This window comes from Sus scrofa, chromosome 12, assembly GCF_000003025.6.
Source record: "Sus scrofa isolate TJ Tabasco breed Duroc chromosome 12, Sscrofa11.1, whole genome shotgun sequence".
NCBI classification, from domain to species: domain Eukaryota; kingdom Metazoa; phylum Chordata; class Mammalia; order Artiodactyla; family Suidae; genus Sus; species Sus scrofa.
Window position 1 is genome coordinate 53,392,953 of NC_010454.4, and position 14,376 is coordinate 53,407,328.

Here is a 14,376-nt window from a genome sequence, read left to right on the forward strand (position 1 = left end):
CTGAAGGAGGCGAGGGATAGAACCCAACTCTTCATGGATACTAGTCCACTTCTTAACCCACTGGGTCACAAGAGGAACTCCTCTCTGTTTTTTTTTTTTTTTTATTTTGCTTTTCAGGGCTGCACCCAGGGCATATGGAGGGTCTCAGGCTAGGGGTCGAATGGGAACTGAAGCCTCTGGCCTACGGCACAGCCACGTGGGAACTGAGCCCCGTCTGCAACCTACACCAGAGCTCATAGCAAAGCTGGATCCTCTACCCACTGAGCGAACCCAGGGATCGAACCTGAATCCTGATGGATCCTAGTCAGGTTCATTAACTGCTGAACCATGAAGGGAACCCTAGAAGAGCTCCTCTTTTTTTTTTTTTTTTTTTTTTAATAGCCTCACTCTATGGTATATGGAAGATCTTGGGCCAGGGATTGAATCCAAGCTGTAGCTGTGACTTACACCTGCAGCTGCAGCAACCACTAGATCCTTTAATCCATTGAGCCAGATCCGGGGTGGAACCCCCAGCTCCACAGCAACCTGAGCTGCTGCAGATTCTTAACCCACTGCGCCACAGCAGGAACTCCAACATAATTTTTGATAGTAGCTGATTTTAACAACCTGTCCATAACGTTTGTAAAAATCAAAAAGTCATCTTTCACAAATTGGTAGAGCACATCATTGGTGAAACCCAAACTGCAGTGGGATGTGACTTTCCTAGTCAAGCTACAACTGTGGCCCACAATGTCCACCCCCCCTGCCCATCTGCTTCAGGCACACTCCACGACCTCACTCAAATTGCTCCTGGAGAAGCAACACTTGTACCACTTTGGGCAAATTAATCCCTACTCCATAGCCTCCATAGTCGCCTTTATAGCATTTATCATAATTCGCTATTAAATTACTCTGAGAATACTAGAAATTGTCTCTTGTCTGCCTCCATGAGCCATATCTATCATGCATCTGTGAGGGCCAAGGCGAGTACCGAGCATATTCACATTTATTCCCTCAGTACTACAGCGCTCTGCATATAGGAATTGCTCAGTTTTTGTTTTTTGCTTGGTTTTGTTTTTTGAGTGATAGTAAGAATGAAAGGCTGCCAGAAGGGACAGAGAGCTAGGATAAAATTATCTGTGTGTAGGCATCACCAGAAAGCATCTCCAGGGATGGCTGGGCTCCACCATTCCACTCAGTAATGAATCTAAACATGACCCTGAGAATACACATGCTTTAACACCGACCTTCAGACTCCTGCAGTCTGTGTATATAATGCGAAGCAGCATTCTCTTGAACGTGTTGTCATCACCACCTCCCAGGCAGCAGCAGCAGGGAGTTCCCTGCAGACTACTGAGTGGATTCAGAACCTGGACCAACCTTCCGGTGGAAACTGCAGCCATTGAGACTAAAAAGGAAGCCTGCTCCGCGGCAGAAGGGATTTGAGGAGTTAGCACTACACTAACATCCGCGACAAGAGCCACAATTGAAAAGAAAGTACTAGCAAGAAATAGGAAGTACAACGTCTTCCCTACAACAACAGCTTTCTAACCGTGAAGACTCTGATAAAAAGCGCTGATCGTCAGGAAGAATCAGATAGGAGCAATCAGGGTGTTGCAAGTCCTGATTACGCAGAGCCGTTAATCACGAATCATGCGAGCTCCAATCATCATTTTCCATTCTGCCCTCCCGAAGGAGGAACAGGTAAGGATTATCCTACCTGACGATAAGAACGTTTAGCGTGACATTCCGCACTCTGGGAAAAAGATTCCTCTCAAAGATAGGATGAGTAAACACTGCGTTGGTCCGAGCAACTAAGCCTACTTGGGTTCTTCTGTATATTTTGGTACATTTATTTCCAAATGTTTTAAAATAAGTTTTTCCATTTGGCTATCAAAAATGGATAAGCTAATTCCTCCCAGAATGCTCCACTCACTTACCAGCCGGGTGTCCCACCCGTAAGTACCGCCTTATTTACATATCCCCGCCCACCCTCCCGCCAGACTTCTACCGTAATAACCAAAATAAAAGCGAATATACTATTTTACAGTCCGCAGGCCTAGAAAACAGCCATCACTTTGGCCACCCCAATTTTCATCTGAAATTTTTATAAGTCGATCATATTCTAAAAATATATTTATTACAAAGAACTATAAGCAAAGCACACATAATTTCAGACTCGAGAGATAATTACTATTACACTGATACCCTCCATGACGCAGTTTTGGAGGAAGAGCTGGAGCCTCTGACTTCCTTCTTCCAGGAACGGTGAGCGATCCCTCGCTCTTCCAGCCTTCATCCGTACTTCCGGTCATGAAGGTATCAGAAAGGTTTCTTTTTCAGCCCAAAGACGCTGATGAATAACGCTATTTCAGTGACGGCTGGGAGGGCACTGCGGAAGATAGGTGGTGGTTTCGGGGTCCCCTTCATCCAATAAAAAAATCCAAATCCCCAAGCCAGAGATACCACCCCCAAATGTAGGAGGGAGGGGACTTCAAAAAAGGATGTTGAGTGGATCTGATATTTTATACATGGAGTAAAGAGCTGGGTGAGGGAAATCTTCAGATTTAGAGTTAATGTTGCTTTCCCATGCCCAAACATTGGGTGCTACCGTACCTGCAGAAGACAAAAATGTACCAGTACGTGGTGCATTCCCAACGCTCAAATATGAAAAAGGACAGGGCCACAGATGCACTACAGTGAGCCCCAATGGCTTGGAACACACTAGAGTCAAGGAAATCCTTTGGATCAATAGGTAGTAATGGGTCAGAAAAGGCCGGTTTGGGGGCTGGCATCTACATTCAGGTTTACATCCTAGGAAGCGGGGCACCTCTTGCTCCTCTTACCACACTGCAAAGGCCAGAGCCAGCAGCCCTGAATCCTGAGTTTTAGGGCAGCCATGTGAGTAGAGGAGCTGAGTCTGCACAGCTGGGACCTTAAGCAACCCCCACCCCATATCTAGCCTGGACCGTTCAGGTGAGGTAGTAGCCTCCCCATCTGTTCCAAGCACTCTGTGACCTTTTACTCTCTGCTGGAATCACTTTCCAGCACCCTGGTCCTCCCTGACCACAATTCAAGTACCAAAGCCTTCCCTAATCCATCTCCCTCACGTCCTCTGTCTCGTCTGTGTCCCCACAAGCTTCATATCTTTACACATCCCGTGGCACAGTGCTTATCACACGGAATTACAGATGTCTGTCTGTGTCTAACTCTTCCTCAAGGTAGAAAATTGTGTTTTACTCCCATTTTGAGATCTCCAGTGACTGATGTATAGCAGGAGCTTAACAGATGCCCAAAGATTGTATTAAATCTCCCACAGTGCCTAAGAAGATTTCTCAACTGGAGGGACTCTGTTTGCCTACTAGAACAAACACCAATGTACCAGAAAGGCCTAGTTAGGTGGCGGAGAGGAGCTGTGATGAAAATGGCCGGTGCAGGAAAGGTGCACGGAAGAAAGGATACAGATGAGGCTCTGGGTGCTGTTGAACATGGAAACTCCTGAGAAGAAACCGACCAGCTCCACTGCAAAGAGGCCCAGGGTGACAGAAAGCGCTGCCACCAGCCTGCAGAAAGGAAGGGTGTGGGCTTAGGCCTCTTGAACTTTTTCTAAGACCCCTTCACTTCCACGACTGCTTAATTCTGACCACCCTGCCCCAGGTGCTCACTGAATATCCTGCTTCTCATACTCCTCAGGGGTGAACGTGAGAGGCAGGCAGGCCTGGATGTTGCTGTCCTGAGGAGCAGGGCAGAAAGAAAGAAGTTGAGAGAGGGGCGGCGGTGGCGGGGTGGGGGCGGGGGGGGGAGCACCCGACCGGGTAAGCCCCCGGGGAGAGGCGTAGAGTGGGGCCAGGACCACTCCAAGGTGGGAGCGTGGACTAACGGAGCGGGGCCGTGGGTCTTACCCTGGACCAGAATAAGGTGATGACGACCACCAGATGCGCCAGGAGCGTCAGGAAGCGAGAGGGCACGAGCCCCGAGACCCGGCTCATGGCCCCCAGGGGACGGGGTACTGCCTGGAGCAGAGGCCGGGGTTTCTAGGGCTGGAAACTCGGGGAGGGCCAGTCCTCAAGTCTCCTAGGCTAGCAGACAAAAATTCGACGTTCGCCTCCTTCCCGCTCGCGCTGGCACCGCCCAGTTGCCTTGGTAACTGCGGTAGCTGGTGCTGCGACCGGATCTCTGAAAATCTCGCGAGAGCATTAAACTGTCAAGCAGCTGCGTGCCGTCGCGGGACTGCAAGTCAGGTTGCGTCGTACTTGATTCCGGCGGGAGGCCGATTATCCGTTGCCTGGTCACTAGCAGCCGAGCGGTCAGCACCGAGTGTGCGGTGGCGCTGCCCTGCATCGTCCAGTCTGCCCGCGCAGCGCCGGCGAACGGAAACCCTCCGGGCCTAGCCTGGGACCCCCCCCTTCTCCGGATGCCCACGCCGGGTGCAGCCCGACCCCCAACCCCTGCTGCGTTGTCCCGGATGAACCTCCGGACACGGCTGTCTGTGCCTGAGGCCTGGATGCTCTCTCTCCTTCCCTCCTCCGCATTCCTTTAGCTCCCACGTGCCCTGGGCCGAACGTGGAGAGGTGGATGTGCCTATGTTGTCCGGCTGCCACTTGTTGTCCCAGAGCCCCTGGTCGTTGGAGGACCCCATACCTGCACCTTCGTTGATTCTAGTTCCCCCTCCCTCACGCCCCAGACACCTTTGCTCAGACTGGTGAGGGATTTGCACATCGCGGAAAGTGGCCCGCTCTCTTGGACTAGGGTGTGCCCCAAGAAGTGTGTTTGGGGAAGAGAGGGAACAAAGAGGACCAGAAAGGGCTGGGGATGGGGGTGGAGGCAGGGAATGAGACCTTGCGTCCCCGGGAGGCCAGGAGCGAGGGTGTCGATGCAGACTCTGCAAGGATTTCCTTATCTCTTTGAGGCGTGGGCACTTGACTTTGCCCAGCTACTATCCAAGCATCTCTCACTATCAGCGACCTCCCTGACCTTTGGGCCTCAAAAGGGTTCCAGGCAGAACGGAAAGTTCTGGCCGGAGTTCATTTCTCATATGCACAACCTCACAGGGACCTCCCTACCCTCTTACCGGATCATCGCTCTTCTTCCCGTTGCCAATGATAATAATCAATAAAGGATCTAAAATAAGAATTGAAGAAAATTTCATTTGAGCCAAACTACTGAGTAGCCCTGAATCTGCTTCCCATATCACTCTTAGAAACTGCTCAGAAGATGCATGATTTCCAGCACTGTATTATATCCTGTCAGAACAAAGAATATTAAACAAGTCGGGGCTGCAATTCTTCAAGATTGAAAAAAAAAAAAAAAGAACAGGCCAGCACCTACGCAGTGAGTTAGTATGTCCTTGGCACCTGGGAAGGGAGTCTTATCATCCAGGGAGTGCCAGCACTGGCACCCCAGGAAGAGGGCACATTATTTTTAACAATGGGTATTCTTTTCTTCTGGTTCCTGTGCCTGTTTCTATAACAATTAAAGCAGATGTGGAATGTTTGACAGGCCACAAATAGGCTTTCGTGTGTGTGTGTGTGTGTGTGTGTGTGTGTGTGTGTGTGTGTGTGTGTGTGTCTTTTTAGGGCCGCACCTGCGGCATATGAAAGTTCCCAGGCTAAGGATTGAATCTGAGCTGCGCCACAGCCACACAGGATCCGAGCCGCATCTGCAACCGACACCACAGGCCACAGACAACGCTGGATCCTTAACCCACTGAGCGAAGCCAGGGATTGTATCCACTGTCCTCATGGATACTAGTCGGGTTCATTAACCACTGAGCCACCACGGGGACCTCCCAAAGAGGCTATTTTAGTTAGCATAAAATTCAGGTTAACTCATGTGTCAGCCAGAATGTCTTCCCTAGATCTCAATGTGTGACAACTTATTTTATCAATTTTATCAATACTCTCCATCTTATGCTTCTAGGCTGATTTAAACGACAAGCCCAAGAGGCATTTTTTATTTCTTCATTCATTCAACAAATACTCATTGACCAGCTAGTAAGTCCCAGGCACTGTGCTGGGCTCTTGTACTTGAGAAACAGACAGAAGTCTCTACCTTTGTGGGGGTCAGAGAGACTGACATGAAATATGAAAACAAATAATGAATCTGCATGATAATAGCACCATAAAGAAAAAATATTTAAAGGGAAATATTAGAATAATGTGGTCAAGGAAAATGTCTTTGAAAATGGGTCGTTTGGGGGAGTTCCCATTGTGGTGAAGCAGAAAGGAACCTGAATAGTATCCATGAGGATGTGGGTTCGATGCCTGGCCTTGCTCAGTGGGTGTGGTGTAGGTACCAGATGTGGCTTGGATCTCACGTTGCTGTGGCTGTGGTGTAGGGCAGCAGCTATAGCTCCAGTTCGACCCCTAGCCTGGGAACCTCCATATGCTGCGGCTTTGGCCCTAAAAGAGGGGGGAAATGAAGAAGAAAAGGGGTTGTTTTTTCTTAAACTTTGTTTTAGGTAATGTGGTCAGGAATGCGAGGAAATGCTTTTCTCTCTGTGAAATAAAGGGATTTCCTTCTACTAAACCAGTGGGTGAGGGGTGGAGGCATAAATTGGGAGTTTGGGATTAACATATACATAATTACTGTATATGTAATAGATAACCAAGGACCTACTGTATAGCACAAGGAAGTATATCCAATATTTTGTAATAACCTACAAGGGAAAAGAATCTGAAAAAGAAATCAGTTATATATGTACAACTGAATCACTTTTCTGCACACCTGGAAATAACACAACACTGTAAATCAACTCTGTCAATAGTAAATACATAAACCAGTCTCGGTGAAAAAACTTAGAAGACAAAGAGATAGTCAAAAGATATTTCCTCAAAGTCATTGAAAGACAAAGACCGAAGAACTCTCCCAGATTAAGGGAAACTAAAGAGATGGGACAAATTTGACACGAGTGATTGAATGTATGATCGTAATGAATCTTGGATCAGGAAAAAAAATTTTTTATTATAAAGAACATCAGTGAAACAATTGGCAAATTTGATAAGGTTTCTAGCCTAGAAATAGTATTGGGTCGGTGTTAATTTCCTGACTTTTTGATAATTCTACTGCCTCTGTGGAAGAGAATGTCCTTGTTTGGACTTTTCTCCTGGGAATAGAAAGCCCAGGCCTTGGGAGCCAAGGGCCCCCAGACAGTTTAAGGCGCCCGAGTGTTCACAGGTTGACGGGAGCACTGTCCCAGAGTGAAAGTGAGGAAAGCCCGGGACCTGAGTTTGCACAATTTTTCCAAGGTCCCTGGAGCAAACAGAATGAAGAGAAGTCAGCTGTGTGAAGCTTGGGGGAAAGAGCATCCCAGGCGAGGAAGAGCAAGTGCAGTTTCTTAGGTGGGAATAGGCCCAGTGTGTTTGTTGGACAGAAACAGAGGTGTGTGTGTGTGTGTGTGTGAGAGAGAGAGAGAGAGAGAGAGAGAGAGAGATGCCTAGTAATGGAAGGGGAAGAGGTCATGGCGAGGTGGGATGAGAGGAGGGACATGGCCTTGCAGCCATGGGGAGGGGTAGGCTCAGATTTCCATCATAAACACAGATGACTTTGGTTGTAAGATGGAGAATGGATTTTAAGATTTTAAGCAGAAGGTTTGGGAAGAATCCAGAGTTACCCAGGAAGGACAGGATGAGATGGGACCAGGGTAAACCAGGAGGTGGAGTAAAGTGGAAGGAAACTAGAGATGGTTAGACGATAAAGTCTGAACATGTTGCCGAGGGTGGGTGAGAAAAAGGGAGAGGTCAAGCATGACATGGGCTCCAGCAGCTGGAAGTTTAGGGCATTCTGCTCATAACAGCCTCCCTGCCCTGGCGACCTATAGATAGAACGGGGTAGTCGCAGTTCACATTGTGAATTAGTAAACAGCAGTCATTTAAGTCTGTCCTGTCACTTTTCACGACCTTGGTTCAGAGAAGCCTGCTCTGGTCTCACAAAAGCGAGTTTTGGTGCCACCCTGTGGCCACAGAAGGTATTGCCGGCGACCAAATTCCTAGGGGTCGCTAGTAACCCACAGGTCCCAGCATTTGAACTGTTCATCAAATAATCTGGAAAAACTTTTTTTTTTTTTTAAATCACAGAAACATTCAAAAGTGAAAAAATAAAGAAAATAGCACAACGAACCTCTTTGAAGTCTTCCATTCTGCTTCAGCAATTACACCACTGCATGGCCAATCCCTCAGTCCCACAGCGAATTTGAAGCGAATTTCAGGCATCGCCAAATAGTTCTGTCCAGGAGAGGGAAATTCCCCCTTAACCTTCCCAGAGGTCTTTGAACAGATCTAATAATTAAATTGATTCAAGACACTGAAAGGAGGAAAAAACCCAATTAATTTGTACGCATCTGTCTCATAGAACTGGGACGGCCAAAGTGATCAAAGGAGACTGTTTATACATCATTTTTAGACAAAGATAAGAGGAGTGACACAGCCTGACTTCTTTTGCCATATTGGCCCCTTGAACTCCTCTCATCCTTCAAGAAGCAAATGGGGAAGGTCTCTGCCACCTTCTGGTATCCCTCTTTAGAAGTCCCCGGTTCTGTCTCACTTGGGGAGCTTTAAAAAACAGGTATTAATGGCGATGGAAATCAGAACAGTGGTTGTCTCTGGGAAGAGAGGAGCCGGGATCAATTGGTAAAGGACAAGAATGAATCTTCTAGGGTCAAGGAAAGGTCTTCCATCTTGAAAGGGTTGTGAGTTGAATTTGTCAAAACTCACCAAAATAATACTTACGATCTGTGCATTTCACTGTAGGTGAATTATTCTTCAGAACTGTAAAAAGTGACAAAGTTACCGATGCTGGGGTTCTACCCAGGACCTTTCAATCAGAATCTCCAAATCTGGGGCGTGTGAGTGGCTGTCTGGAAAGCTGTGCAGGCGACTGTAACTTGCGGCCCAGGAGGACACACCGCTGGAGGAGCTAATCTCTCACCTCCATGTGGCCGGAGCTCTGGCACGGCTCCACCACGTTCCGCCAGGTATCCGTCCTTCCACGTATTTCTGTGCAAGTCCGTCCCGGCTGAGTTGTGCGTTCTGCGTTCCCCAGGTAACTGCCTCTGGGCCACCTGGTCATCTGCGGGATGCCGGGGGCGGGGTCGGAGGATCAGCGGAGCCAGGAGCCCGCAAAGCCGCTGCCCTGCGGGGTGTGGCGGGCCCTGCGGGTCCCACGTGGCGGGAGGGAGTGCGCAGGCACCACGCCTCAGGATTTTAGAGGTTCTGGAAGGTCTTCAGCTCTTGCGCCTCAAACGCCGGGACCCTGGCCGCCGGTCCGAGCAGTGATCATGAAGGGACCTGTCCAGCCTTACGGCCGGCCGACCTCGTGGCGCAACGGTAGCGCGTCTGACTCCAGATCAGAAGGTTGCGTGTTCAAATCACGTCGGGGTCAGCTCTCTTTTCCTCACCTTTCGGTCAGTTTTCCCATTTTCAACTCTGTTGGAGCCCCACCGCCCAGGTCAAGGAAGAAACACCTAGTAGGGGCCGGAAGGGGAGGGTCCCTGGCGTGAAGTCTCGTCCCTCCCCGTCGTGGGAGCCCAACGATCTCACGATAGTTTTGGTGGTAGATCCGGGTAATGTAAATGTGGGCCGAAAGCAGGGCTGCTGAGGACTGACGCGCGCTCCCGATCTCTCGACGGATAAGTTTGGGCTCTCGCGCAGGCTAGAAGGTTGTTCTGCAGCCATAGCCCTGACAGTCGTTTTCGCGGTGCTGGGCAGGATCCCTCGACGCACTCACTTTGCAACATGGTGTGCTCACGCTTCATGAGAAGTAAGAGTCCAGACCCCAGAGAAGCGATCCTCAGCTGGACTCCCGCGGACGAGGTGGCCGAGTGGTTAAGGCGATGGACTGCTAATCCATTGTGCTCTGCACGCGTGGGTTCGAATCCCATCCTCGTCGGTTGGCAGATACGTCTGCCTGTAACTTTTGTGATTCTTTTCCCCGAATAAGAATTTCTCTTGTTACCGTCTGTCTGCCGGGATTCGATTTCTGTATTACCCTTTCACACTCTTTCGGGTACAGCTGAGGATTTTGTCGCTTCTATTCTGTTTTCCAAATACAGCCAAAGGTTAAGGTAGCACTCTGCCACTCACCTGCCATGAAGATGACTTGGCCAAGGAAAGAACGTGCAAAACTTTTTGATGTCGGGCGCCGTGGCTTAGTTGGTTAAAGCGCCTGTCTAGTAAACAGGAGATCCTGGGTTCGAATCCCAGCGGTGCCTTTACAGTATTAGTCGCTTTTGCGAACATTGAAATGGGGAAGGGGAAAACACCCGGACGGTTTTTGGAGGTCTGTCTATCCGTCCTCTCTCCCCCCTTTAGAGAGAACCTACAGGTTAATTTTGAGGAGGTATATACATCCTCTCTCTTAGGGAATATACGGGTTAATTTTCCGGAGCTCCATCAATTCTCTCTCCCTTCGGGAATCTACGGGTTGCTAGTAGTTGGCATTTTCTATTTCCGGCTGCGAGTCAACGTTAAGTTAGTGTTGACTTGTTTGTGCTCCGTGTTGGCACCTGAACCTGACTTAAGCACCATAATTAGATTATTTGTGCGTGTCAGTATTTTGGCTTGGATGTTACTTCCCCAAAACGTTCAGTGATTCAGTTTTCGTATTCTGCTTTCCTGTCTCCCAATTTAGGGTTACCTGTTTCAAATTTTTCCTAAAGCTAGGATTGAGCAGTAATTCATATTTTACATAGTTTCATATGGAAACATTTTCTTACCAATTGGCCGGTTAGCTCAGTTGGTTAGAGCGTGGTGCTAATAACGCCAAGGTCGCGGGTTCGATCCCCGTACGGGCCAGTTTCTTTTCTTCTAAAAAAACAATTTGAAGCAACACTTTTGTTGCTAGGCAAAGCTTGTGGAGCAATATTTCCAATACTTTTCACACTCAGAAAAGAAACATGTTTAAATTCAGACCAAAGTAGTAGTGACTTCAGGGGGAGGAAGAAATTTTAACAAAACTGGATCTCCTCCTCCTGTGATCTCTTTCTAAATCTGGAATGTTACTATGCGACTGCAAATGGAAGGCTGCCAAGGATTGGAACAAAGATTGTCTCAGACCATACATATGGCACAGAACAACGAAGTGTGGGAAATGGGGTCAAAAATGAACTAACAAGTGTTCCCAGTCTTTCCCTAGTTTGCCCAGGCCCTGCCTGTCCTCTTCAGGAACTAAAAAGACGACCCCTTCCCTTTCTCTTCCACCTTGTTTCTGATGCTACTTTTACTGGATCGCTGAGCCCATATCTGCATCTTGCATTTCCCCTCAGATCTGCTGCTCAGAAGCATGAAACATATTCTTCCTCATGTAGCCTGGGACCCCACCCCATTTCCAGCACTGGCCCCAAGAGAACTCATTCCCATTTCTTTGGCTCATCAATTCCTATATTCCCACACAGACACAGCCTCAGCCTTAGCAGCAGCAGCACTTTAATTCCACAAAAACTCAGAAAGCCAAAACTGATTAGAACACTCCACAACAGGTGGGCTTCAAAACCAGCAACAAATCTAACTGAACCCTGAGAGCAGTGAGACGACTCCCAAGTCACCCCCTCTACCATGCAATACATTCTTCCAGCTCCACCCAGGTTATGGCTGGGGAAATGGGGTGGTAGGAGGCCAGAGCGCAGAAGCAGGAGGTTATCCATTTGCAAGTGTGCATCCTTGTCGGCATGGTGTGTGGTCAGGGACCACTTAAGCTCCCACAGTCTCTGGTACATGAGATGTGACCACTGGAGGTCAGGGTGGCCACAGTGGGGGCTGGGCCACCGTTCTCCTTTCTTGATCACATAATGGCAGTCATGTCTCCCAAACCCAGAGCTAAAGCCCCGGTTTCCCAGAGATAGTGCTCTAACTAGGGCAGAGAGTTAGGAGAACAAGGTAGCTGCAGAGAGCCAACTGAATAGAAGCAGAGCATCACCTCCTCCCACCAGAAGGGCCTTTAGAACTTCCCATATACACCTGCATAAGGTCTAGCGAGTGGTCGCGGGCCGGCTAAACGTTATCTGGAAAAGCTTCCAATGCATAGGCCTCCCCTCAGTGGGCAGGTTCCCACCAAGGCTCCTTGAAGAGTCCTTAAGATCCTGCTGATACCTGGCCTTGCCAGGCCGCTCCCGCCCTCCTGGTCACTTGCACAGGGCCTCCAAAACCTCCAGAGTGCGTCGGATATCCCGGACTTGGCGTGCCAGCCCCTGAACCGGCTGCAGAGCTCGCTCCAGCTCCTCACAGCGCGCCAGCAGGGTGTACATGCCCTTGATGCTCATGTCCACAGCTTCGCCTAAGGAGTCCACGGCATCACGGTAGGTCTGGATGCAGCCCACACTCAGAGCTGTCAGCTCCTGAACCGCACCACCTAACCCGCGAAGCAGACGGTCCACCCTGCCGCCCAGCTCCCGACTCAGCCGCTCCAGGTCCCGCAGCACGTCGGGATCGATGGGAGGGATGGCCGGAGTGGGTGTCGGAGCTGAACAGGGCCGCGCAGGGGCAGGGGGCGGGGGTTGAGGGGCGCCGCTCAGACGGATCTTCAGTTGCAGATTGTTGGCGACAAAGTGGGTGAGGTCGCCATGGCGGCTCACCGTGCCCTCGAGCTCCAGGGGGCTGGAGATGGTGGCGCGCCGCCCGCCGCCCGGGCCATACTCGGCACCCCCTGCGGACCCGGAGCCTCCGCACGCCCCGCTCAGCCCGTCCAGGCTGCGGCTGTCCTGAAGGCGGCTGGAGAACGAACGGCCAGTCCTGCCGGCTGCCGCCTCCTCCTCATCGTCTTCCTTCTCCTGCTCAACATCCATCCCGCCGCCTCCAGGGCTCCCCCGACGGCAGACCCTCTCAGATGCAGGCTTGTCCTCTGGCGGCTCAGGGTTCTTGAGCCGCAAGGACCCATGCGGATCATGCTCGGGACCCGGCGCCCCCAGGCAGCTCTCTGCCCCAGAAGGGGTCCCTCGCCGGCCCAGCTCATCCTCCCGAGGCTCCCGTTCCGGCCGGTGGACGAAGCTGCAGCCCGAAGGCTTTGGGGACGCCCTGGGGTGGCGGCTCGTGCCCTCAACGTTCTCGGCCTCTTCCTCTCCGGACAGCCGGAGGCCTGCGGGCGGCTCAGAGGGCGTTCGGCCCGGGCCGCCGCCGAAGATCGCGGCTTGCTGTTCTCCTAGAGCCAGAAGGTCCGCCTCGGGCCCAGGCCGCCCCCGAGGCGACTCCATACCGCAGTTGGGGGCAGGAACCGAGGAATTGGTTCGCCCCGGCTGGGAAGGCCTTGGCGGCTCCTTTAAGGGGCGTTGTAGAGGCGCGCCGATTGGCCACCGGCTGACAATGGTCAGGACGGAAACAACACTCTGATTGGGCGCGGCGACCAGGAAGTCCCAGAAGGAGCGCTGTTATTGAGCAATCGAACGCACGTGAGAGCCCGCGGGGTGGAGAGTAGGAGGTGACAGCTGCGCTCTTCGCCCAGCCCTTTCAAAAAGTTGAGGGGGCAGATCTTAAAGATGAAGATCCTGAAACGTTAGAGTCCACCGGGGGCGGGGCTCTGGCTTTTTCCGCCCACAGTTGCCAGGCCCACAATTGCCGCTTAACAAACACATCTGGTGAGGACAGGAATCAGGGTTCCTAAGAGAGGTTTTTGGGATGGAAGTAGTATATCCTGCTTGGACAGTCGGGATTGAACCGCGCCTAGTTGATCAGAAAGGATAAAACCAGAATTCTCAACAGAACATGAATGGTTCGTTCCATGGTTCTAGGAAATGAACTGCCCAGAGCGGCTCACAGTGGGCAGAGAAGCGGGCTTAAGCGCTTCTCTTCTCATTTGCCACTCTGTCTTCCCGCCCCTTCCAGGTTTGAGAGTTTCCTCTTGGAGGATGGTGTGTGATTTCACCACTAGGTAAAACATTCAATAAACGAATGAGCCTGAAGGTCAGAGTCCTGGTACCATTCTGATCTCATGTCTTCCCCTACTGCTCCTGCTGGAGCCACACTGGCCTCCTCACTCTTCCTGAGAAGACAGACATGCTGACGTCTCAGGGATTTAGACTTGCTCTTGCAACTACCCCCACCCCAACCACCCTTTTTTTGAGGCTAGGTCTATCAACCAAGAAAAATTTTCATCTTGGATATTCCTCCTTTCCTTCTCTCCTTCGGGTCCTTATTCGAATGCTATCTTTTCAGTGAGGCCTTCCTTACAGTGTTTAAAATTGCAACCACTTTCTCCAGCAATTCATCTTCCTTCCCTGCCTTTTCTTCCTAGCACTTATCACCATCTGGAATACAATATATTTGCTTACTTACTCATGTAAGTTCCAAGAGGGTAAGGCTTTTTGTCTCTTTTGTTCTCATTTGTAGCCCCAGTGCTTAGGACAGTGCCTAGCATATAGTAGGTGCTCAATAAATATTTATTAAGTAAATGACCCCAAGCCATTAATTTCTC

The 14,376-nt window shown here is 50.4% G+C and overlaps 2 protein-coding genes and 4 non-coding genes across 8 annotated transcripts; 4 read left to right on the plus strand and 2 right to left on the minus strand.

Annotated features, from left to right (window-relative positions):
• On the minus strand, positions 1,548–4,112 carry TMEM107 (transmembrane protein 107). The gene is made up of 5 exons (XM_013990058.2): positions 3,882–4,112; positions 3,645–3,712; positions 3,442–3,542; positions 2,596–2,692; positions 1,548–2,371 (listed from the first exon to the last, which is right to left on the minus strand). Exons 1-5 carry the CDS (start codon positions 3,966–3,968, stop codon positions 2,302–2,304), a joined length of 423 nt encoding a protein of 140 aa, XP_013845512.1. The 5' UTR covers positions 3,969–4,112; the 3' UTR covers positions 1,548–2,301.
• On the minus strand, positions 1,562–13,800 carry BORCS6 (BLOC-1 related complex subunit 6). Of its 3 annotated transcripts, none has more exons than XM_021067861.1 (4): positions 8,706–13,800; positions 8,098–8,201; positions 3,882–5,100; positions 1,566–2,371 (listed from the first exon to the last, which is right to left on the minus strand). In XM_021067861.1, exon 1 carries the CDS (start codon positions 13,157–13,159, stop codon positions 12,095–12,097), a length of 1,065 nt encoding a protein of 354 aa, XP_020923520.1. In that variant the 5' UTR covers positions 13,160–13,800; the 3' UTR covers positions 1,566–2,371; positions 3,882–5,100; positions 8,098–8,201; positions 8,706–12,094. The 3 variants fall into 3 exon arrangements, with proteins under 3 accessions (XP_020923521.1, XP_020923520.1, XP_020923519.1); XM_021067860.1 differs by having other exon boundaries at positions 8,098–8,280; XM_021067862.1 differs by having other exon boundaries at positions 1,562–2,371; positions 8,098–13,800.
• On the plus strand, positions 9,286–9,357 carry TRNAW-CCA. Its single transcript has one exon. It is a non-coding gene; the product is annotated as a tRNA-Trp (tRNA).
• TRNAS-GCU lies at positions 9,783–9,864 on the plus strand. The gene has a single exon. It is a non-coding gene; the product is annotated as a tRNA-Ser (tRNA).
• On the plus strand, positions 10,113–10,186 carry TRNAT-AGU. The gene has a single exon. It is a non-coding gene; the product is annotated as a tRNA-Thr (tRNA).
• TRNAI-AAU lies at positions 10,696–10,769 on the plus strand. The gene has a single exon. It is a non-coding gene; the product is annotated as a tRNA-Ile (tRNA).